The 25602-nt window shown below is 35.0% G+C and overlaps 1 protein-coding gene across 2 annotated transcripts in view; it reads right to left on the bottom strand.

Annotated features, from left to right (window-relative positions):
• Window positions 1-225: 225 nt before the first annotated feature.
• Window positions 226-25602, bottom strand: part of ATP2C1 (ATPase secretory pathway Ca2+ transporting 1) — a 62188-nt gene continuing 36811 nt past the window's right edge. For both annotated transcript variants that reach the window (XM_088521121.1, XM_088521120.1), the window contains 23 exons: window positions 25171-25206; window positions 24241-24302; window positions 23852-23960; window positions 20244-20399; window positions 19611-19679; window positions 18565-18640; window positions 18081-18147; window positions 17137-17261; window positions 16403-16500; window positions 14954-15049; window positions 14753-14842; window positions 13516-13620; window positions 11859-12015; window positions 11233-11403; window positions 10139-10236; window positions 8514-8564; window positions 7563-7729; window positions 5642-5710; window positions 3850-3966; window positions 3023-3170; window positions 2598-2693; window positions 1659-1800; window positions 226-818 (listed from right to left, as the gene is read on the bottom strand). In XM_088521121.1, coding sequence (XP_088377247.1) covers window positions 679-818; window positions 1659-1800; window positions 2598-2693; window positions 3023-3170; window positions 3850-3966; window positions 5642-5710; window positions 7563-7729; window positions 8514-8564; window positions 10139-10236; window positions 11233-11403; window positions 11859-12015; window positions 13516-13620; window positions 14753-14842; window positions 14954-15049; window positions 16403-16500; window positions 17137-17261; window positions 18081-18147; window positions 18565-18640; window positions 19611-19679; window positions 20244-20399; window positions 23852-23960; window positions 24241-24302; window positions 25171-25206 — 2445 coding nt within the window. In that variant the 3' untranslated portion in view covers window positions 226-678. The remainder of the gene's footprint in view (window positions 819-1658; window positions 1801-2597; window positions 2694-3022; window positions 3171-3849; window positions 3967-5641; window positions 5711-7562; window positions 7730-8513; window positions 8565-10138; window positions 10237-11232; window positions 11404-11858; window positions 12016-13515; window positions 13621-14752; window positions 14843-14953; window positions 15050-16402; window positions 16501-17136; window positions 17262-18080; window positions 18148-18564; window positions 18641-19610; window positions 19680-20243; window positions 20400-23851; window positions 23961-24240; window positions 24303-25170; window positions 25207-25602) is intronic.

The following is a 25602-nucleotide window of genomic DNA, read 5'->3' on the forward strand; positions in this document are numbered from 1 at the left end:
TCACAGAAAAAAAAAGAACAAAACAAAAACAAAACAGTGATCTGACAGCAGTCACGTCCTGTGCAAAAAAATCAGGATACAAAAACAAACAAAAAAATAAAAATAAAAAAAAAAACCAAAACAGCACAAGTTACTTGAGCCGCTTACACACTGCAGGATAAAGTAAATAAATACAGTAGCTGGAATATGGCACTCTTGTGACAAGACTAAACCCAGTGGAATGCCTCTGAAATAATTTTTATCCTTGTATTAGTAGCAAAGTCCCACCACCATAAAAGTAAAATAGTACAATGTTTTAAATAAAAACAAACTAAAATATTTATATCTAAGAGAAGGATTTTACACAGTTATATATCTTAAGTGCAGAGAATGGGACTAGGGCCTAGACCCTTCTTTTTTTAAATTAAGCTCCCACACACAAAATTCCATCGAATTTCAAAAGTAAATTTACATTTGAGGAAAAATGTTACCAAAGTTGCATAATTTCATTTGTTACTCCCACACCTGGGAGTTAAATTATCAACAGTCTTGAAACATGAACGTTCATTATTAGACAGTGAAAAAAAAGGGCTTGTCAAAAGCCCTCGGGATTTCTTTATCCTCCAAATATTGTTTTGCTCTCCCCTACATCTTCAGACAGCAATCCCTAAGTTTGCAAACAAAAGAATGCAATATGCATCATACGTCAAGGAAAGACGAAACGGACGAAGAAGAAGAACTTCCACGTTTTTGCATCTTTTCCTTGCTTCTTTCAAACTTCTTTATGATCTCAGTCACTATGCACACAGAGGAAGTGAGTCCCAGAAGAAACAATAAATCTGAAAGAGACAGCAGCCTGATTTTAAAAGGTTTGCTCTTCGAGGCTGAGGATAGATCTACGAAAGAGCAAGACTCTCATGACTTATGTTGCCTTCTGATCATTGGGTCATTTCAGAAGAAATGACGCAAGAATATATGTGGGATCAGAAAATTAACATACAGTGTATAGGCACAAAGAAAGGCATGAGATTTCAACCTTTCCAGGTACTGCATAACCTTACTGTTTTTATTAGCATGCTTGAAAACAAAGAACATCCGTCTAAGCAAGATAATTAGATTTTATGCTGAAACAATAGATTCTCAAACACAACACTACAACAAAAAAGAAAGAATTATATAACAACATGCATTTTACACCAATCATTTACTCCAGTGATAACAAGCTTTAATGAGGCCAACTATTGTAGCAGCAATGTATCTACAGCCCCTTAAAAATCTTCCTATCTTTTTATCCAAGTACAGTTCATTAATAAATAAAGGATTAAGATTTCTAACTAAATAAGGTATTTCTATTATAAAAATATGCCAAATAGCAAGATTAAGTGTTTTTTAAAAAATGGATGTTCATACTTCAATTTTGCCTATATCAAAATTTCCATTGAAAATACCCATCATAAAACACCTAAGAAATTTTATAAGGTACTGACCCATTTTTTTGTGTATGTATGCATTTCCTCGTGGTTCCCAATAAAATACCTTTTTTTTTTTTTCTTTAGAAAAAGTTAGTGGCAAGTTTATTCCTTCGTATTAAAATGGCTGCAAAGTGCCCTTTAAAACAGTCAACCTTGCACATATAAATTAAACTGTAATACACGAAGTTAAAGAGGAAAAGTTCTTACCCAAGATACTCAGGCTCTCTGTTTGGAAAACCTTCTGAAGTGGAGGAAAGTAAATGACCAGTAATTGTCCCATTATAGATCCAAGGACCGCATAGCAGAACATTTTATTACTGCAAAGTCCAATCTCAAACACAGATTTTGCCTATAAAATAAATAATATTATATTTTACATATAATTTTAATAGTCTACCTGAGAAACTAATTTGTAACCAGTCTTTTCATCCGGCCTTTAAAAAGCTGTAAAAAATAGCTGTTGAGTTTGAAGTTACCTAGGATAAGTTCTTTGACAGACTGATTTCATTTTCTCTTGGACAATTAGAGCGCAGATCTGTCTTCACAGGGACTTGCATACTGAGCTCAGATACAATGCATGAAAAGGTGTCAACTTCATCATAAACTTAAACAGAGGGCATGATGCACAGATAACAGTGCCAGAGTAAACATACTAATGTATATTAACAATCTTTTCTTCAACTAGTACAAAATTTTTTACTCTTAAAAAAGAAACAAAATATGGGAAGAGTAACTTAAAAGTTGCCCTTATGTTATGGGCTTTACTGATTACAAAATAAAAGTTACGGACTTCAAAACATTTCAGATTTTGGCACAAGTTCTGAAATGACAATTTTCAGGAAAAAGAAATCAAACCAAACGTAAACAACAGCACATGGAAACATTACTTTGGCTTTTGTTAAAGGTTTCTTCTTCCTCAACCCCAACAGGACAGAAGCATCACTACCAGCTTTGCATAACATAAAACAACTTAAGGAAACTAGCACTTCTCCGTAATTTAAGGCGACCTATTAAATATATGAAATTCCAAAGCTTAATAGCACACATTAATTAAATATGCAGCAAAATACCCAAAAGTTGAACAGAGCAAAATGCTCCTTGGAATAAAAATATTTCTTGTGTAAATGAACAGTGTGAATCACTTACCTGAGATCTAGAACTCAAAGCATTGAACATATCAAAAAATACAAAACAGGTGAAAGTCATGGTTGTGTCTCGAGGTGTTATTACATTGTCTCTTAGCTGCCAATAAGAGAAAACAACATGTTTGTATCATGCTTTAAATCCTGAATAACTAGAAGTTATCACAAGAATTTAAATTCTACTAGCTAGTATGTGAAAGCAAAGGCAACATCTATTAGTCTCAACTTAGTTTATTAAATCTGCTAGCTGAATAGATTTTTAAATAAACATGGATAAAACTTGCAATTAAAGTACATTCTGATTTCTAACTGCTGGTATAAGAATAATTTTAATAAATAATTTTAATAATAATTTAATTTAAAAATTAATATTTAAAAAATAGTTTTAAATTTAATTTGTTACTGCTCTAACTTTTGCACACATCATACCTCTCTCCAGAAGACAAACAATGTTCCACACACGATAATTATTGATGAAACCAGTATTTTAACAATCAGGTTTTTGGTCAAAATGCTGTCCTTCAGATTTCTTGGAGGCTTCTGAATAACATCTTTATCCACAGGCTCTACCCCAAGACTTAAAATGAAAAATATCTTAGATTTTTATCACCACAAAATAATTTCTTGATTCTGCTATGAGTTGAAAATAGAGGTTTCTATGCTCTCTTCACAGACCACAATTCACCTCAAACACACACTTTCTGTTCTCATTCTCAGAGCACTGAGCTACAAGCATTAGTACCAGGCGACACTCTTAACTCCGCAGGATGCTGAGAATCCAAACGTGCACCTCATCAGCACTACCCCAATTACCAGATATCAGTGTTAACCCAGGAGCCTACAGAATGGTCCCCCCCCCTCCCATTTTTGTCACCTTGACCAGTTCAGCCCAGGGATTCTAGGGCTGCTTCCCTCCTCCTCCTCCTCTCTCCACCCTCTCCTGTAGGATGAGGGTGGGAGGAAAAGCCTAGAGGAAAGCCAGACTCTTGCAAGCAGGTTTCATGGCCACATCTGTGGAGCTTTAGGTATCCATGTTGCCCCAACCACCACTAGATACTAAACAAATCAAAGAACCTAACACAACTAAATTACAAATACAGTAACTCAAACAAAAGAGTTGGTATTTGTTTCTCAAAACATTGTTACTTAATGTTTACCACTTCTGTTTTTATTATTACTATTACTACTATTAGCAATCTTTTAGCTTGCTGAAAGGAAAGGACTACAGACTCCTGGCAGAGATTAAAATAACTCACCTTTGAGCTGGAGGTCCATCCATAATAATATTAATCCATAAGATCTGCATGGCATTGAGAGGATTGGGAAAGTTCATTAACGTTGCCAGTGAGATTAAAGTCAATGCTGCTATGCTCCTGTTGAAAGAATCCATTGAAGAACTGTCAGCATGGAACATTTCTGAAGATCCACTAATAACTTCTTCAACAACAGTTCAAGTGTCTAAGAGGAGATATGGATAGACTTTGACTACTTAAATCATGTTTGCTGTAATCCTAAATTTAAGTGGTAGTGTATGGATTCATTTAGAATACTCATCTCAACATAGTCCTTGTTTAAGAGGACAACGGCAACTTAAGACACAAATTCTCCTGTCTTTTAAGTTTTCCCAAACTTTAAAGTAACATTTCAGAGTTACCATTCAGCTTCACCTAAATTCATTTTTCTCTTTGGGGAACTAAGTCTCATGCTTTTTTGTTCTTTTCACAAAAGCAGTGCAAAAAGTTGAACTTTTAAATATGGTTTTGAAAAGCAAGCTGCTTTTCTGCTCTTGAGCTAAACACCTTGGTGCCCCATCAGTACCTTGACGGTTAGTGTAAGGTACTTCACAAGTTCCCTAGAATACCTGCACCACCACTCGTTATCAGCAAGAGGCTATAGAAAAGGGAAACAGAATGGCTGGCTGCAAGCTTAGTACTACAGACTTCTCTGAACAGGTAGGCAGCTAGTGGGGTTTGGTGCAAGATGAAATGGTTTCACATCTGCAAGCTCAGAGCAAGGCTTACAATAATTCTGAAACTCGCCTCCTGCTGAACCCCACTGTTCTCTGCCTGACAAAAGCAGGGCAGAAAGAAAGGTAACTCATTCTTCAAAATCCTGAGGCTACCCTTCCCAAGGCTAACAGAACAGCAGACACTTCCCAAAATTATCTGTCCTCAGATATTCCACACTAACAGGTCCCTTGAAGGTCCCTCCTACGAACACATGACACTAGTCACAAGATGGGATGCATATGACACTTCATATGAGTTTAAGAGCATTTTTTTTTCAAAAAAAATTTGAACGTCATTCAACCCCTCAGGGAATGCCATGAATGCTGCAGAAACGCACATTAAGAACACTGTGAAAAGAAAACCACGCTCTTGAAACCAGGCACAACGAAGGAGACTCAAGCACATTTGAAAATAAAGCTTTATATAAACTCCTTTCCCTGTCCTATCTACAGATAATACAGTTAACACCACAAATGCACTTGAATGTATCCAGGAAAAAGAAATCAGCTTTGTGGAGTTAACTTATATCCTACAAATGGGTACACGGAATCAAAATAAAAAAAAAAAATAAAAAAAAACACACACACAACCCTGTCCTCCGGTTTACCCAGTTGCCTCCATTTGAAGCACATGTTCTTGTTGAGGAGAACAGGATGACTGTGCCAGAAGAGACACATCCCCTTTAAACAAGAACCCAGAGACAGCTGCCCTGTTTCTCTCTCTCATGTTAGTCAGGGACTTTTCACATCTTAACAGGAATAAGTTTATAAACATATAATAATATATATACACTATAGTGTATATATTATAGTACTTACAGTATATAATATATATTTGTATAGTGTATTATAGTATATAATATTAGGTATGACTTATATAATAAAGCCTATTACATTATTCTTTTGTTCCTTAAAAAATGTAAAGTCTACAATATTCATGTGAATTTGTGGAGCATCTCCTTCATGATGCTTTCATTCATTCACAATTAGAAGCTTCTGATATTACAGTATTAAGCATTCGATTACAATGTTTAACTTACGTGCTCAGTTGAAATCTAACAAAATTTTTTATGTTATTATAAATTCCTTTACCCTCTTCAATTGCAGACCTGCAATTAAAAACAAAGATTACACCACTAAATAAATGAGGCTATTATCCAAAAGCTTAAAAAGCCACACAAAAGCATAAATTATTTCAATTATTTTACACAGCATTGCAAATATGAAAAACACGTGGAATGGAGGTTCTTAAAACTTTGACACTTTTTGTTTTCAACTTTGCTATTATATGAAAATCATCGTGATAAAATTTATTTCAACTGCTTATTTTAAATTTCACTAGTAAAATCTCTTTATTAAGATTCACCATCATCCCAGATGAGTCTTTCTGGTTCAATGTGATGATTTAAAAAAACAAAAAACAAACAACACACACTTACTAAAAAAGAAGGATGAAAACTTCCCAAAGCTATTTATTCTTAACTGTACCACACTGCAACCGAATCAAACACATACAGGCTCAAACATTGAACCTGTAGCATGTATCACAGCTTGCCTATCACATCATCACTATTGTATCAGTAAGAATTACTTTCTAATACCTAAATAAAGGTACAGTAGTTTACTGCAAATAAAGCTGACTTCCTTCTTCCATTTCCTCCATCAGGCAAGAAGAAAAAGATAACTAGCATTCCCTCTGTAGCTTCTTATATCCCTCCTCCATCCCCTCTAATCTTTTTTCTCTTCGATTATGCAGGCACATCCCTTTCTTTTTCCCTTACACTGTTCATCATTCTTCCTTCTTCCGTTTCCAATTTTTCTGGCGAGGTGAGCAAAACTGGACCAAGTATTGCAGCAAAAGTGGCTTCAAGCCCAAGTAAAGCTATGTGCTTTTCACAGATGCCTTACGCACTTCTTCGAAGGTATCTTAAAATGATTCCTTTCTTTTTGCATGACAGCATAGCGCTGTTGCCTGAAGCCTTTTCAACTCCCAGATTACTGTCTGACCTTCCACTGCCTACTTAGATTTTGTCACATTGAACTTGGATTTTTCACTCCTCCTGCTGGAGGACAAGCTTTTTACTTTCAGACAAACCCAAGTGTGCTGAGGCTGATGAAACGGCGCTCAATAAACACTGTACAAAATGCTGTACTTTGGTGAGGAGGGAGGGCATACTACCTAATTTAAAACATAACCTATCTGGGTAGATAGCAGTCCAGCTTACAAGAGAAATAACCACAATCTTGAACACTTATACTATTACTAAAGACACAGTGAGATTGTGTTAGCTACACTGTAATTTATTTGAAATGTATCAAGTTGATGAACAAGTAACTGATTACCAGAAACTAGCAACTTACTTTTACTTATGAATTTAAATAGCTTGTATTCCTTTATTTTTCTGAAACAAAAATATCCGTAAAATTTCCTAAGAAAAATGTTCTATCTCATTTTTATATAAGATTTGTACTTCTGAAACAACAAATTAAAATCAAGGCTCACCACCCTGAGGACTAATATAGGCACAATTTCACCTCAATTACCTTTCTCTCCAAATGCTCTGCTAATACACCTCTACTTGGAGAAGCACACGCACAGATCAGTATTTTAGCACAAATGCACATGACCTCCTTTGCTATTTATAACTGATCTGTGTCAGCAGTATTGCTATCATGACAGGTAGCAGTACAGTGCACAGACTAAGTTCTGTCTTTGTAAATATGTTCCGTTATTAACATACACAAAGGCAGACATAGAAGTATTTGCACACTGTGCTGTTATCTTCCCAGCCTTTTTATTTTTTAAGGACTATTATAGAGGTGATTATCATAAAAATCAATTACTTACCTAAGAATTCATTATTAACAGCTAAACTTAAACGTTCAAGAAATATTTTTTAAACACAGGCCACATTTCATGACAACTCTTTAACATAAGGTATCTACATTAATCCAACGTACATTATTGTCTGAAAATCATCATCCACAAGGATCATATCTGCTGCCTCTTTACAAACATCTGTTCCAGTTTGCCCCATTGCCACACCAATATCTGCAGCCTTCAGAGCAACAGCATCATTTACTCCATCTCCAGTCATGGCTACTACAGCGCCATTATTTTGCAGTGACTAAAGAAAGGGAAAAGAGTTTAAATCATTCACTGAAATAACACATCCCATATAACTATTCAAAATACAAGCTTTTTTCATTTTTTAAAGTTCTATTATGATTTAAAAAAATAATACCAATGCAACTCCTTACATCTTAATGATTTTTTATGAAGATTTAAGGTTAAATTTTAGCTCACATATTCAGATAGTCTAGATAATAAAGTTAGGATGTTTAAAACCTGCATTTAAGAAAGTCAAAACACTCTCAGAAAATGACACAAAGATAACATTATTTTTATATTTGAATGTTATCTTCCCTTATATTTCTCAATATACTCCTAATATACTCCAATAGACTCCTAATGTTTGATTTCCTTCTCATAATTTTACTTTTCTGATTGTTCCAGTTCTTATACTGAACTATCAGCTTCTTTTATTAGCTTCTGAATTGAAGCATTACCTCAGATATGGCTTGAAATTCATGCCTTTATCCTGTTCTGAGAAGCATCAGAAATATGGTTCTCTCAAGTTCCTAGTCAATTCAACTGCAACGTGACACAATCTCAAGCAACACCAGACCCTTGACATAGAAAAAAGCATGATGTTTCATACCAGCAACTTCATAACCCTCCTGGATACTACATATTTTCCTAGGTAGTATTTTAAGATGCATTTCTCTTTCAAAACAAATGCATTTCAGGTTTCACCCTGACACACTGCAGACAATTATAATTTAAGTAAAAGCACCAAAAAACAGTGCTCACAGTAACTGTCCTATGTTCTGGCCTCCCATGAAACATACCTTTATAATTTTCAGTTTATGTCGGGGACTGGCTCTGTAAAATACTGCAATCTGTTAAAAGCACAAATGGTGAAAATGAGAATTTGGCACTGCAAAATTAGAGCACACCAGAATGTTTTCAAAGTCCAATTATGTTTTCATTAGTTCCAAAATTTAAGTGTCAGCAAACTGTTTCTTTCACAATCCATTAGCTTCAGAAAGATTCAAAGTGTGATCTGCTAAACAAAGTTAGCACTTCTATTTTAAGATACCTGTAGCGCACTTGGTTTTTAAATCCCTCTGAAATTGTGAACCAGCTTGAGCTATGTTATCTTGCACTGCTACCTCCCAGACTAAACCACTGTAGTCAATGGCCATGCTGACTCTGTAAATAGCCTCCCTCTTCTTGTTGCCAGCACTGCTGACAAATTATTCCATTTACTGTGTTATGTAGCATGGCATTAACGCATCTAAGTTTCGATGTTTTTTTTCTTTCTTTCTTTTATCTACTCTGTATATCAGAACTTCAGGAAGTGGAATTTCTTTTTCCAACAGAATTCCTTACTACTAGCATTTTACTAGCATTCTTTCTTTTAGAAAGGCAAGATTAGGAATCAGAGTTGAACAGCCACATTAGGCTGTATGTTATAATCCTACTAAATGTCTTTAAGTCCTACTATGATTTATACAAATATCTGGAAAACAATGCAGGTCTCAGGTCAAAAGCACACAAAGTAACTTCAGTAATTATTTCTAGTTATTTAAGGAAACCCTATAAGCACAAATTTTATTGAATAAACTAAAAAATAAATATCACTTTTTTTGTGTGTGTGTGTCATCAAGGAAAAAGAGATAAAGCTGAGATGTTCACATTATAAATACACTTGCTTCTTGATTGTAAACATTGTTTTTTCCTGGCTTACAGACTCAAGAAAGCTGCAGTGTGATTCTGCAGTCTTCTGTAGAGAGAAGCACTTTGAAGCATAAACTTCACAATAGAGCCAAGCTCGAACCTCAGTTACATTTGATTATGAGTTCACTTTTACAATTAAGACATTTTTAAAGTTTAGTCATTTAATAAATATTAAATAGTCAAATTAACAAGCAGTCATTTTCAAATCTCTTAGCTAATGCTGTGAGATATATTATCAAACACTGAAGATAAAGACAGCTCCTTTTTTGAATTACAAAAGGTAGAGCACCTGTGAACAGGCAAATGCTCAAGTTATAAAAAACAAAAAAAAATGTCTTCAACGTAACAAGATGATGCTCACAGAAAATGAAAGGTGACAAATTAAAAAAGAAATTCCCAATGCAGGCACTGAAAGGTAAACTGAACATGAAAGACAGAAAGGTAATGAACTCACTAAAAAGATAATCTTGTAAGATGAAAGAAATAAATCCTCATAGAGCCATACATCAAACTAACTGAACAAAACCAGTTGCTTGATTTGGGACAGCTTCCATATTTCTGCACTAGAAGCTTCAGACTCTGATAATTTACTGAATCACTTTTCTTTTTCCTATTGGAAACCATGTTGTCAGTATCTCAGAAGTTACATTTTGGTTTTCCACAAATAAAAGCATTTCTCAATACAGAATATATCCTTTACTGCTTTTTAGTAAATAGTATAATCAAAGCATACCTTTGGTGTTATTTGAGAAAGCTGCTGAATATCTAATTCATCTATTTCTTCTCCAGATATTGCCTGAGAATTTTTAGAATACAATCCTAGGCGACTAGCTAGAAATGGAGAAAAAACACAAAAACAAAGCTATAATCAGTACTATAATAATCCATCTTTATTTAAAAACATTAAGCAACAGAATTTTACTTTTATGCTTATTACTTTCTGCAGAATTTCTGATTTGAAAAGTAGTACAGTACTAAAACAGTACTTTCTTTTGGTTCAGTATACCAAAGTAAATTAGCTGAACTCTTAAACAAATCCATATCATCAAGTCTGTTCTAATCAAATATTCATTTTCTTAACTTTTTTTTTTTTAAGTCTTAAGATCTGTATCTCATTGTGGCAGATGCCATTTAAACATAAACATTTAGTTCTTTCTTAAGAATTCACAGTTCAAAAAAGATAGAAAATGAACAGAGATAAAGCAAATAGAGGCAAAAAACAGAAAAAAAAAAAAGGAAGAAATACTCTAATGGTGAAAGTACTGCTAATTTGGGGTGTGCTTTTTCCAGGCACTTCCAACTTTTATCAGCATCTTGTACATATAGAATGCATATTCTAGTTAAAGTACCTGTATTTTAAGGTATTGTATGGTAAAGAGAAATTAAGTAACTTACTTAAATATTTATTAAAAGCACTTAAACTTCCAACTTATATGGAGAAAAATATCTATGCCAAATCCTCAGTCAGTGACTTATTTCCTCCCTTTTGCTGTAAGAACCACACCCATTGCAAGGAATAAAAAATTAAAAATGAAAAGTTAAGCAAAACTTGTAGCAAAATACAATAAGATGATAGATCTTGTCTCAAACGGCAATCATGATATATAAACCAAATTAGAAAAACTACAATTTAGGTTGCAACCACTGAAGTATCGGTTCAGAGTTTTTTGTTTGTTTTTCCCCAGTTCCACTGTGCCACATCCTAACCCAATACATATGCAGTCCGTATATCTAGAGCTCAAATCATAAAGACTTAATATCCACAACATTCATGACAATTAACTAGCTAGTGTTGACATGAGAAACAAGTCAGTGGACAATTCCTACCAATGGCAACTGCAGTCTCCTGTGAATCTCCAGTAATCATTTTTATTGCAACTCCTGATGTGATGAGTGTAGTAACAGCTTCTTTGACACCAGTCCGTGGGGGATCAACTATTCCCACAAGTCCCAAAAAAGTCAGTTGTCCTAACTCAGGACCAGAAGCTAAGGCCAGAACTTTCAGGAAACAAAGAAAAATGTGTTAGCATTTGAAAGCAAGATGTATACAAATGCTAATAACAAATGCTAATTTGGAATAGCCTATTTTCATATATTTTTTTTCTTTGAATAAGTACCTTCTTTACCAACCCTACCTATTTCAAGTTTTACAGAATTTTTTCCCACTTCCTTTCAGGTGGAAGTGTATCCATTTTCACCATTTGGAAAGAGAACAGCACCTCCATTTGCAGTTTCTGTGCACATGCATAATCATTTATGCAACAAGCTGAAAAGGAGATCAGGGGCTCTTAGAAACAGAGCACCTTTTTGCCACCCTCCTCCATTAAAAAGTGAACCCAATAGCCTTCTCCCCTAAATCTTTTTTCTTAGTTCTCTCTTCTCTTTTTTTTTCCCCCTCCAAGTAAACAGTAACATTAAAACCCAGTTAATCCACAGTGTTGCAATGGTCTTACCCCTAAGTCCTGCAGAGCCCATGGATGTCTTCTCTTGCTGGTACTGTTCTCTTTGCTGCTGAACAAGAGGTAGGATCTGCCCCTTACAGTTATATGATGTACAGTATCTAATGACTTGTTCATAAGCACCTTTCATAAAGCAAATCTCTGGCTTGTCCTAAAAGGAAAAATAATTGTTGCTTGTGCATGCATGCCCATGGGTACATAAATACATATATACACACACACACACAAGTATATAGGCATGCACACTTGAGAATGATGCTTGTATCAGTATTTTCCTAAAAACTCTTCAGAGCATGTAGCACAAATAAAAAATATATTAGAAACAGATTTTTAGGTTTAGAAACACCTCTCTATACAGTGTATATTTAAGAGTATTGACACTAAAAACAAGTTAAAAATAGTGTCTCCTTTAAACCTCATACACAGGGGACACTGGGATCACAATTCATTTACAATCTCAAGAGACTAAAGAACAGAAAGGAAACCTGCACACCATTTCAGGTCTGAAAGGGCATCTAGATCATTAACTAACCATCTGTTTTCCTGCACAGGTCATTAAACACCATCTTCACCCTTGAACCAAACATCCAGTGACTTGACAAAATTTGCAGAATCCCTGGACAGCATCAAGGGATTGAGAATCCACCTCTTACCTTGAATATTTATTCCAATAGTAAATCAACCCATCCATCCCCTTGAGAAGTCCTGCCTTTGCACACTGATAACAACTTTTTAAAAAGATTGATATGATAAGTGTTGGAAATGGAGCAATGTTCTTGCACCAGACAGTAAATTTTTACAAGATAAAAATCATTTAACAATTCCTGCTCGGTACTCTTTATACAGAATATACCATATTCTCCATATGGATAAAAGGACTGAAATGATTCATCTCCATAACAGAGTCGACAGGATTTAATTATCAGAGTAAACAAGATTTTTTTTTTTGATCACAAATAGTAGGAAATATTTCATAAAGACAAAAACTGTGCTTCCATTGTACATACTATTTAGAACACTCCAGTTACCAGACTAGCCAGAAAAAAAAAAGAATTATGTAACAAAAATATGCAACTTGCTCTAAATGAAGTATGGATGCAAGTGTGAAAGTGTGTGTGTGTGTGTGTGTGTGTGTATACTGATAATCCGGGACACTGCTGACAGCAGGGGAGGTGAGGGAGGGGGAAAAACACATCCCTGCTGAGGAATGTGCTGGCAACATCAAAAAGACATTGTTTTCAAACAAAAGAAAGCTCAACTGTTAAACATCTATGCATCTTCTTGCTCCTAATTCCTTATGCAATATGCAGTGCTGAAAGAGCAGATGATTGACAGAATTACTTTTGAAGTTTGAGGGAAAAGGAGAAGGAAGAAAACAGTCATATATTCAAAGTCCAGGATATCAATATAATGAAAAATTCCCAGAATTCCTCTCCAGAAAGTTTCTTGCGATTCTTAGTCAACACTTCAGAGCTTGAAACTGAAACTTGATCTATTATCAAACCACATTTCCAGGACTGTGCACTGCACTGCTAGCCTCTACTAACCTCTGAAGCAAAAAATGAAGGTATCAAGTAGTGCTCATAATTGCTCTACAGAACCCCCCAGAGCACAGCCTGTGTTTCACAGTGAAGCAGTGATTGGCATTTACCTGCTGTGTTCTGTGGACACATTTAACTGCCATCCATTTCTGCTCTGAGCTGAAGGGATATTCAGCCTTCCTTATGTAGTCCTCCTGGAGTCCATCTAAACCCATCTGTAAACAAGACAGCAAGTACCTTAATGACAGGATCTCCTGAGTTAAAATCACTTGCCAACTTGTTGGACTTTCTGAAATGAGTTAAAAAATCAGTGTAAGCACCGATTTTTCGGTTATATTATTTCTAAAATAATTCCTTGGCTAAAGTGTCTGGAAAATAACAGAAGACTGCAGCAAAATCTAGAGAGAGTCCAATCTGAAATAAGATTTTAAACTGTTAGAATCCAGTAAACTTTTAAGCTGAAACTCACTGACCATGAAGACTTCAGACAAGTCAAAGAAAATAGATTTCCATCTCAAACACTGTTCCTTCCCCACCCCAGACGCAACTCACCTTCCGTGCTTTACCCTTAATCTAGTCCAAGAAAAATAATATAGAATCACAGAATCCTTAACAGATTAATGTAGCCTGCTGTAAACAATTCTTGGTAATTAAAGACTTTCACAACGTGCTAAATATCACTACCTCCCCTGACAGGAACTATTCTACTCCTGTGTGCTCATAGCAAAATCCTTTCCAGACAAAGGCTGGAGACTTGAAATAACCTAATCAAGGAAAAAAATACATCCGGTGTCTCTGTTACAGGGGGAAATAAATACTGTAGTGCATTCATCTTTTAGTATCTCTTGCAAGTTTACTCATGATCACAGAAAAATCAAGTACTAAGGTTCTTTGTTCCCCTTCTCGCTAACTCTAACAGGTGTGTCACAGAATAAAAGCCACTCTTAACCAGAATATTCACAATTCAAACTGCCTATGTCCATCATTTAAATGCTAGAGCCACAAAAAGTACCAGTCTATTTACTAATCAGTTATCCACTTATTACTGCTGCTGGTGAAAACTGGAGAAAAACACCACAATTAATTTTCAATAGGTCAGTTGGCTCATGGCAGGCATAGTAACAATATTAAGTGTGCAAAATAAGTGCAGTTAAAAACTTTATTATGTTTCTAAATAACCTATTGAAAACCTTCCTCAGAATGCACACGGATTTCCAACAGTTAAGAGACATATACTGAAAATGAGCAGTTGCAATAAAAATCAAAAGTGATGGAAAGAGACACTCATTTCTACATATTTCCCACCCGTCAAAAACAAACAAAAAAGAAACACCAATCAGTACACACCTTCATAGCAAGTGCAATTAAAGCCCCTTCTGTTGGCTTCCCCATTAAGGTGTTGTTTCTAATCAGAGCATCATTGCACACACAACCAGCCTAAAAGACGAGGAAGAGAAGGGGAGATAAACAGAATACAAGTGAATACCATGCACAACTCTTGTGCTCCAAAGTCACTGATTAAAACACATCTCTGTGCCAAGGTCTCACCTCAACGATTTTGCTAATGGATGGGTTGTTATAACCATGGATAACATCACCATCAAGTATCACTTCTCCAAACCTGTTATACCCTACTCCAGTAACCTGAAAGACAAACAGCCAAAGGGAGTACAAAATGCAATGTTCACTGGATTCATCAATTGTTGGAACTTCAACTTTCTACAGCAAGCTATAAAAAAGTAAAACACCACCATCCAAAATGGCCAATTTTACCTAACACGAATGGACTCGCCCACCTGACTTCTAATGTACCAGATCAAGATTAAGGAATCAATATGCTCAAGACAACTGAATTCTTCAAGGAAATACATTAGACACTAATTTTCAAATATACTCAGCATTTTATATTCACAAGAAAATTAACAGTATCAATTTTATTCCTTGTGAGAAATGAAAAACACAGTGTACAAGCACGGCTACTTGGACATGCCTGCAGCCTTTGGGGATTTTTTGGTTAGTCTTTTTGCAGGGCAGGGGCTTTGCAGGGAAGGTGCAGGTGGTGCAGGAGGTTCTTTTTTTGGTTTTGGTTCCCCCCCCCCCCCCGCCATCCTCATTCAGCCTGTTTAAAATGCCTACCCCTGCAGGGGAATGGAAGTACAGAGCTGCTATCCTATTTTCACCCAGGAATAAGAAGAAAAATCATAGTTAGGTAAATAGTCTCTCAGCTGATACACAAGAGGTTAAAGAAAACTTTTTTTCTTTTTTTAAATCCTAAAATGTCCTATCTTTAGGACATTTGTCCTAATCCTGTCTTATCCTATCTTTATCCTAAAAAATAAATAGTTTGAGAACCTAAAAAAATTGTTTAAAATACACTCTCATAAAACTATATCTAATTTCACATCTTGCTTTTTCATTCATACTGCCTTCCCCTCCCTCCCCTCTCCATTTTACCTCAGGCTTTGTCTTGCTCCTACTTACAGTTTCATTTCTTAGGAAGAGGAAGAATGATAGTCTGCTGTTGGCATGAAGGACTCACAATCAAGTCTTTTAGCCAAAAGCTAGCTGCTACTTCTATTCTAAATATTCCTAAAATGTAAATCTTATTTTACACACCTGTAACAGCAAAAAAGTAGCCTCACTTTCCACACTGAAATAAAACAAAATCTCTCTATTTGTAATGAATCCCATCATCTGCCTTTTATTACAAGTTACAGCCATGAGGAGCTATATGAGCAGTATATATTATACTAATAATTCTTCTGTAGTCATGGAAGGCTTAAATATACATCTGAGACAAAGGCTGAACTATTGATTGAATGGACAAACAGAAATAGCCAGAAGTTGAGAAACTAAGATTTGACAGAACAAATTTACAGATTTACCCTTCCTCAATTTGCACTTCACCTGCAATAGTCAGGGATATTTTAGGTGATCCAATCTCTACACACAGAAGTAAAATCCAAAATTGAAGTCTAAAATAATTTCATTACATACCTCAGCACGCTGCCCATCCGAAGTAAAAATATGAGTTACAGTCATTTCATTCTTTGTGAGAGTTCCAGTTTTATCAGAACAAATTACATTGCAACAACCTGAAAGAACCAATGAGTAAGACAAAGACTCTTTAGAACAATTTAAGTAGCTAAGGAGAGCAAAAAATATTCAAGAAAAAAAAAACTAGAAATATTTCAACTGTTAGTGTTAAGTCTCATTTTCTTTTTTAACAGAGAGGCAATTACAACTATTGATAAATAGATAAAAAAGGGTTTTTTGGGGGTATTAGACAAAGTTTCAAACACATCAGTAGTGTGAAATAGTTTTATTCACTATCTCCATATTTTTATACTGCTATATCTCAAGCTACATTAAATGAACTCTCAATTAAGACTCCTGGTGAGCAAAAACACTTGACATTTTTCTGAATGCCAGCTGGTATGACAAAACCAACAGCAAACCTTGCAATACTAATGGAATTCAGAAAGAGAAATAAGAAATAAAATATTTTCAATTTCAAAACACAGAGCATGCTAAAGTACAGCAGAAAAGATTACTTGGTTTGTGTCCAGTGTACTACATGTTTCATGACTGAAACTGCACACAGAATGATTTTAAATTTTAATATTTTTAATTACTAAAGTTTTAAAGGGAACAGCACGACTGAGTAAGAACACTGATATTAATTTCTTAACATCCACATGAAAAAATTACCCAGGTTAGTCTGGTCATACCTAAAGTTTCAACGATAGGCAGTTTTTTCACAATAGCTCTTTTCTTGACCATTCTCATGACACCAAGGGCCAGTGTCACCGTTACCACGATTGGTAATCCTTCAGGGATTGCAGCTACAGCCAAACTGAAATGAAAATAAACATACAAATTTTGCCTTAAAATGTCGTACATAAACACACAGTAAAGACACACTTACAGTCACAAACCTTTTGTTTGTATAGCAAGGTTAAGAGCGTAAGGAAGCAGCTGCCATTTGCTTCTCATCATATACCTTTCATTGCAAAACACAAGCTCGGAAGAAAGTAACAACATGCAATTATTTGTATGAAGAAAAAGTATGAAGAAAAGCTTGGAGGGAAAAAGAAGTTTGTTTTATACACACAGAATAGTAATTCGGACCGCATAAAGCACTCCAAGTTTTGAAGAATATGAGTAGCCAGCACTGGACAAGTCTTTCTGGGAATCGCTACCAGATCAAGTTCCTGTGATCCACAGCTGCCACTTCCAGATCATAATAGGGCAGTATGTTAAGTGCTGGAATAGCACAGAATGTGTCATAAAAAAACAACCATAAAAAAACAACCTAATGGACTACTCCACCATGGAAAAATCTAGTCACTCCAAGTTTTGTCTAATGCCGCTTGTAAAAGTGCATTTTATTTACACAAGGATGGAAATGTAAATTATACGTCTTTGTTCACTGAGTGTTCACCAGTCTTCCAAAAAACACTCAGCAATCTCCATACAACTGCATGTTTTGAAAGAATGAGAAGTACATACCATGCTATTAAAAAGAACATGAACAGTCATTACCTTTTTACAGCATAAAGTCAATTCTTGTTTTATGCCTCCTGTCCAAACTTCACAGAAGCAGAGTGTGTGTGCAAGCACACTTCAATATATATTATTAGCTCTAATGGATGAACTGTGCTATTTATCTTACCTCACACCAATTGTGAACATATCAAGGATATGCTTTCCTTGCAACCAGCCAACCAGCATGATAATCCCTATGAACAAAATCGGTGTTTCAATAAATACCACTATGCACTGCAGCTTCAAAGAACATAAAGACAAAAAAACCCACACACTATCCCTTGGCAAGAAAAAACAAACCCATTCCTGGCCAAAAAATCCCAAGGAACACACCACAACACAAACACACCCCCTCCACTAAGCTTATCACAATGCTACTACCAAAATCTAAGTTTGGGGTTTCATCAATATTTTTGTTTGTCCTCACTTTGGGAGGATAATTTTGTCAGAATGGCAAAAGCAAAGAAAGTTTCTGCCAGCCTAGTTGTACAATGGTACCAGGAGCAAGAAGCTTGCTTACACCCACCTTGAATCAGAACACAAACCAATTTAATGGGAAAGAGACAGGGATTACATAATAATCTATAATTATTTTACATAGATTCTCTTACCTATTATGCCAAAGGAATACAAGGATAGCTGCTTTCCTAAGAGATCCATGCTCTTCTGCAGAGGTGTCTTTGGAGCCTTAGTGGAAGGTAAATGTGAAGCAGTTAATAAACACGTGGTAAACAAGCACAAATTGTATCAGAAACTTTTCCAGGTAATTTTCAAGACATTGTCGGTAACTAAAATACAGTTATGTTGTATGTTTACTTTATGAAAACATACAAGACTACTTTGTTCCAATCTTGTGTAAAATTCAAGAAGCTTTAAAAATACTTTAAAGGAGTGAAAAATTTATCCGGAATTCTTCAGAAGCTTTGTGGTGTCAATACCAAAACTCATAGAAGAGGTCAAAGACTTTCAAAAAAACACTGCATTTCTTTTCAACACCTACACAGGCTTTAAAGTCCCAGAAGGCCAACTATATCTCATGAGGAATTTCCTAACTATCTGCAGGAAATGCAAAATCAGCCAAATTAGAAACTATGGAGATATTTAGACATTCTGGTGCCAAAAAGCACAATAAAGATAACCAAGTAAAAATTTCGATTAAAAATTATAAAAAAGAGAGTAAGTTTATTTTTAAAGTAAAGTCTGGTGAGCTACAGTATGGAAACATGCAGGATAAAAGCAAGAAAACTAGTTCGCTATAAAATTTATGTTCAACGAGTTATGGAAAATATGCATATGCTCTATTGTATCAGCTGGCATCAAGTTTGATTCACTCTTAATGTTCAAAATTAACTTTAAAGTAAGATAAGCATTATATGAAGGATTAAAACATTACAAACCCTCCCTCTGGTATTTCAGAATATTTTTATGTAGATTGCTCACATACATATTTCTTGGTTTATTTTTCACTAGTAATTATAGGAAATACTATTGTACATATAATCATGTTTTCTTCACACATCTGTCAATGTGGGTTCCACTCCAGGTGTCTGGACATCAGTATTTCCCTAAAAGATGGTAGTGATGCATTACAGGGAACAGCTCCAATTCCTGGCTGGCATGCACAACACCACATCTACTGCTAAACACTAACTCTTACCTCTTCTGCTTGCATCATTTTGAAAACCTCCCCAAATTCAGAGTTTTCTCCTGTTCCAATAACTATTCCCTAAAAAACATAAAATAAAGCAAATTCTACTTTGAAGTGTATTTTTTTTTGTTAGTGATGATTCCTGACACTTACTCAAACAATAGGCAAACAGCCTGCTGTGAATTTCCTTAATATTTTTTAATACCAATTTAAGTCTTGGTAAGTAGTAGGGTAAATTTTTCAACAAGCAATAGATATCTAACATCAGCTAAAAAAGGATTTTAGGAAACTTCGATATGAATGTTGTTCTAGAAGCCAAATCTCACATCCTAGATAAAGGAGAGTTTCAGATCTTTCCTCACCCTCCCCACAGATTTGAGCACCCCGGCCCTAAACATATTAAAAATAAAGAAGCAGAACTCAGTATCTGAAATAGCGCTAATAGTGCTGCAGTATATGAGAGAGTTAAAAGTCATCCCATATTTCTAGTATAAGGGTACATTCCTATGACTCTAAAAAAAATAATTATATGTGGTCATACTTTTATCAATGAACAGACAAACTTCAAAACACCAAAAACTGGCTTCTTTCAAACAGTTAGTAAGTATGCAGAATATTCTTGCTTATCAATGATAATTTTACCTTTGCTTTTCCACATCTGACCAGTGTTCCCATGAAAGCAATATTGCTTCTTGAAGTAAGGTCACCATTGGTTGCTGCTGGCTGAGGAGTTGTGGATTTAGCACAAGGAGCTGTCTCACCCGTGAGGCTGGACTCATCAATGGAAAGATCCACGGCCTTTGAAAACAAAATACACAGGCTGGGTAAAAAGCAGGACAGCATGGTTTTATAAGAGGTCAGAAGAGATAATGAATCTCCTGATATTTACTACTACAGATATTATATCCAACTTATTCATAGGGTAGGAAACTATGGTAATATCAACCATGTAGTAAGCAAATAAAGCCACATGAACAAGCACTTGCACAAAATACTGCAGCAATATACTTGCTTTGCAAAGTCAAAGTTTATTCATAATTATGTTTTAGGAACATAAAACATAAAACCCAGGTTGTAACTGTCGCACACCATGAAAAAAAAAAGGCAGTCAACTGGGAATGCGAAATGTATGGATGTATTATCATGCCCTCGGTTCTCTGTCCACTTTCCTCATCATTCCACCTATTAAGAATTAATTAGCTCATTAAGAACGGGCTAACAACAAAAAATCTGTCTTATACAACGGCTTTTCATCATAAAGTCTCAATAGGAAAAGCAGTCAGGTTAGACTGCTGAAACAGAAAGGCCACCAGATTTTGGTTTTATTGGTTTCTTTTTTGGTAGCAGATGGGGAGGGGAAAGAAGGGGGAAGAATTAGAGAAGGAAAGACAAGGGAAAATGGATTATTCCCTTAGAGCTACCCAACTGTGTCAAATACATTAAAAATAAATAAATAAATAAGATTTGTTTGAAAGATGTAACACAAATCAAAACAAAGAAAGAAAAAGGATCTGGTGAAAATCTAAATTCAAGAGAAACTTTTTTCCCCAACTGACATAATCTAAGTATTTCTATTGACTTTAATGGATACCAAATATCCTTTAACATACAAAAAAGTCTGAATCACTTCCGTAGACTCAAAGTCCTAAGTAATTCTGAATTATTTAAAAGAATAAAGCCACTAATTGTGACCAAATCACTAAATCTTAACACAGTCTCCAGAGGAGAACAATGCTAAAGAATGTACAATAAAATTCACCTCCTCAATCTCTTTGAAAGGGTGACATTTGCACAGTAAATACAAATTAGCACTTGGTACCAGCACACTACAGCAGATCACTTAGAGGTTTAGGGGGTTTATTCCTTTGGGTTTTTGTTTTGTTTTGAGTGGCATGTCAAATCTGATACACTCCAGCTCCAGCTGGACAACAGAATGAACAAAGATCGAGAGATCAAAAATAATTTAGTCAATGTTAAAAAGAGGATAGTACCTTTACTAAAGTGCTTTCTGATCAGTCAAATCCCTCTAATTCCTGCTATTCTTTCAAATAGTTACCAGGGCAGTACCCGCTTTTAAAAGGTTGGTGCTGTATCAATAAAGGAAAAGGGACACTTGTCAAAAACCGCAATGAATTTCTCAATCAAAACCACTCAGAATGATTAATCCCAGAAAGTTTTATAATAATAACTGTCAGTGATGTATTCCTCAGACTCCAAACTGAAGCAGTATGAAGATGTCGAAGCGTTACCACTGAAGTTTAGCCTTAAGCTTTGAAGCATTTGTTTATCAGCACTCTCGAAAGGATTTTTGTTCAAAGCCCACGTTGCTACGGGCATGCAACGTTCTGCCTCTGGAGAGGATTAAGATAAAATTGGATAGACTGCTCACTAAGGTACAGAAATTTCATGCCAGAATTTTTTTTTCAAACATCATATTTTGGAAAATGAGATTAACCTCTCCCAAGACTAATCCAATAAACAGATTTCTTTTCACATATATGAAAGATTTCAGGTAGCGAATACTGCTTAATTACTAGTTCTGCCATTTTCTACAATGTTATCTTCAGTTAAAATATGCTGAGAGATTTATCAAATAATATGACCTTTACATATTTTTTTTTCATGTCCCTCTTCCACATCATACTCATAGGTAGGGACTGCTGGGGTTAATTTTTCCAAAACAACTGACATTAAATAACTGACAACACGGTTAAGCTATATGCTTATTCAAAGGAAATCTGAGCTTTGTCAAAAGAAAATGCAAATCATAAATATACATGGAAAAGAAAATCAATTATCTATTTATACAACTGCAAAAGAAACTAGGCACATTGTTCTAAAACCATTTAAACATAGCAGGATTTTGTGAGTCATTATCTTTTGATACTTCACTCTTAAAATTTTATATATTTGGCACTGTCTACATTGTAAATTTAAGACCAATTTCCAACAGAAATAAAATTATGTTTAATCCCATCCAGGCACTTGCATCTTTGTATTATACAGTTCCGAGAATAACCATTATCAGGCTACATTCAATGTAACCTGGTAGGGAAGTAGTATTTTGTCCAAATAAGCTCCTTGGGCTTTCCCTCTATACATATAGGGATAAAACACAGGAGCGAAAGGAAAATAAGCAGGTATCAAACTGCTGAAGCTGCGTGAAGTCCCACCTGCTTCATAAACTATACTTATAATGAATGGAGTAAAAGGGACAAAAGCACATGAATAATGTAAATGAAGACTGTATTAAGTTATATAAATAGTGCAGACTTAACCTTTTTGTTACTTCTGTCAAGTTTTTGATGTTTCTCTAGAAGCTCACTGTACATCTATCTTGATTTGGGCTAAGCCTCTTTCCTATGCATAGCATATAATATTAAGATTATTTAAATAAAGAAAAATAATTTCAAACACATGATGAATTCACCTTTTATACATCAAATGATCAAAAATGCCATTTCAAATTGAAAAAAGTAATAATCAGAAAATTTGACCCTACAAGAGAGGTCATTTCAAATGAAAATGTAGGTACAATCCTAACGGATATCCCACACAGCGAGTAAATTTGTTTTCCCCTTTACTTCCCCTCCCATGAAGATTTGACATAAAGCCTTTAAGAACTGTCTGCTTTGACAGTAAACCAAAAAAACAAAATACACAAATTCTGTCTCTCATATTGTCTCTAATGATACATTTAAGCTGAAAATTATCCCTTCCCTTTTGTTGTATTTCTAGCGTAAGAGATGCATCATACTTTTCTGATGGTCAGTCTTTAACAAAAAGATTGCCCTTCAAATTCCTAAGGAAAAAAAACATGCATATTCTCCCACTTAGGACTTAAAATACCTATATAAACATATGTGTATATATATGAATGTGCATATATAACAAAACCCAACTGTGGGGTAGAAATTTCCAATACTAGAATGAGGCAACTGGTTAGGACATGTTTTTACTTTCAAATAGTTTGCAACAATAGTTGAGATAAAGACAGTGCAAGACAGTCAGAAATTCTGACAGTGCAAGTCTGTAAGATTTAAAATTGTCATCTGCTTCCCACTGTGAGAGCTGCAAGAATGCTACTATCATAGCAGGCTATGAGCAAGACTGTAGATACGCCGCAACACCCTAAGTTGTCAGTTCCACAATAATACTTGCTGTTCAATAATCAGTGGCCATCTTCAGTTTTTATGGGACAGAGGGAAAGAGAAATTATGAAATGTTAAAACAGTATATTAGGTATGTACCTCAAATAATCGTAGATCAGCCGGGACTCTATCTCCAACTGACAGGCAGACTGTATCACCCGGGACTAAATCTCTTGCAAGGGTATGTTCCACCCGACCTTCTCGCACGCTGCAGACAAAAACATGAAGTCAGAGTGCACAAGAATGTCTTCTCTGGCATTTTGTCTGAGAAAAGCTTTCAAAGTGTTGACTGTATTTTGCAATATTACTGGTTTTAGAAGTCAGCCAAATAAGATTTCTGTTTTTCTGCTTGTTTCTTTAAGTTACACAGCATTAATGTTATCTGAAGTTAATATATCTAAGATAACTTATATCTAAGTTTTCGCTGACCCTACTGGATTCAGATTGTATTTAACAGTACTTAATTTAGGACTGAGACAATTCCATACCAATGACATTCTGGAGGCACAAGTTTACTAAGCTCTTCAAGAGATTTTTCTGATCTGTACTCCTGCAGACACAATAAAACACACAATTAAAGCATAGAGTATTTTAAAAAAATGCAAAAAGTAAGCAAAATGAGGATAAATAAGTATCTACTGAAATTTGCATTAAGCTAACATTCCAAAGAATTATTTATGCGATTATGGATTAGTTCCCTAGTAGATACTTTAAATAACAAATATGGTTACAAAATTAAAGAATTTGCCTACGTGCATTTCTTAAGACTAACAGGTTCTTCACATTTTCTCTCAGGCCTCTCAATACTTGCAGTAACGGTCCTAACTCATGGCTCACACATGATCAAGTTCTACAGTTTAGCAAGCTATTGCATACCACCCGTACTAAAAATACTGTGTCCATACTCTTAACCTCTAGAAAAATAAGGTAACGTAGTTCATCTCAAACCTCTAAAAGCATATTACAAGATCAAGCATACTGAGCACAAAGACATTTGGGTTTATACACTGGCTATTAAAGCTCAGTATTCATAGAATGAAAACAACTTTGTAGCTTAGAAGATGCCTGAAAGAACTATTTTGTTACATTTACGTATGTAATTGTGGTCAGAACCACACTTTGAAAATCCATTTTCTGTGAAAGGAAATATTAATAGTAGTTCAACACAGTTTAATCTGCGTGTCCTATACAAGAACTCTTTTACGGTTGACTATAATAGTTGTATGGATGCATAAATGTCACTGTAGCTAAAGCAGCACAAATCACACGCTTTAGAAAAGGCAAAAGGCTTGGATCAAAGCACAGAGCACTTAACCATTCACAGCTGCACAATGTATCAGGATAACTACTTCAGTCTTTTATTTAATAAAAGAGTTTATATAAAAGCACTAATTGTGTTTGGACTGCAGATGTCTTACCTGAACAAAGGCAACCGTAACAACAATGAGTATTGCCTGCAAGAAAACAAAAGCAGGTAAGATAGAAGAATACTAAATGGCCATTAACATGATCATATTTGCTTTTGCTTAATCTTATTTGTTCGTTTAAGTTAACAATGTTTTTGGAAACATGTTTTCTCATTTTCAAAATCACTGGATATCTCCCTCAAGTCTGTTAAAAAAAAAAAAAAAAAAAGAGAAAGAAAGAAAAAGAATCATTTTCCATGTGTACTAGCAACATCCAAGAAACTCAAAAAATGATCTTAATAAAAAATGAAATTCATAACTATATATTGATTTTGAAGAAAAAGTTCTACTGATTGGGAAAAACTCTCTTCTGCATTTCTAAAAGATGAGCAAAATAGAGCAGCAGAGGTCTGTAACCAAAACACAACCATTGGTCTCCGGGAA

This window comes from Tinamus guttatus, unplaced genomic scaffold, assembly GCF_059628265.1.
Source record: "Tinamus guttatus ecotype Peru unplaced genomic scaffold, ASM5962826v1 Tinamus_guttatus_pri_ptg000115l, whole genome shotgun sequence".
NCBI lineage: Eukaryota > Metazoa > Chordata > Aves > Tinamiformes > Tinamidae > Tinamus > Tinamus guttatus.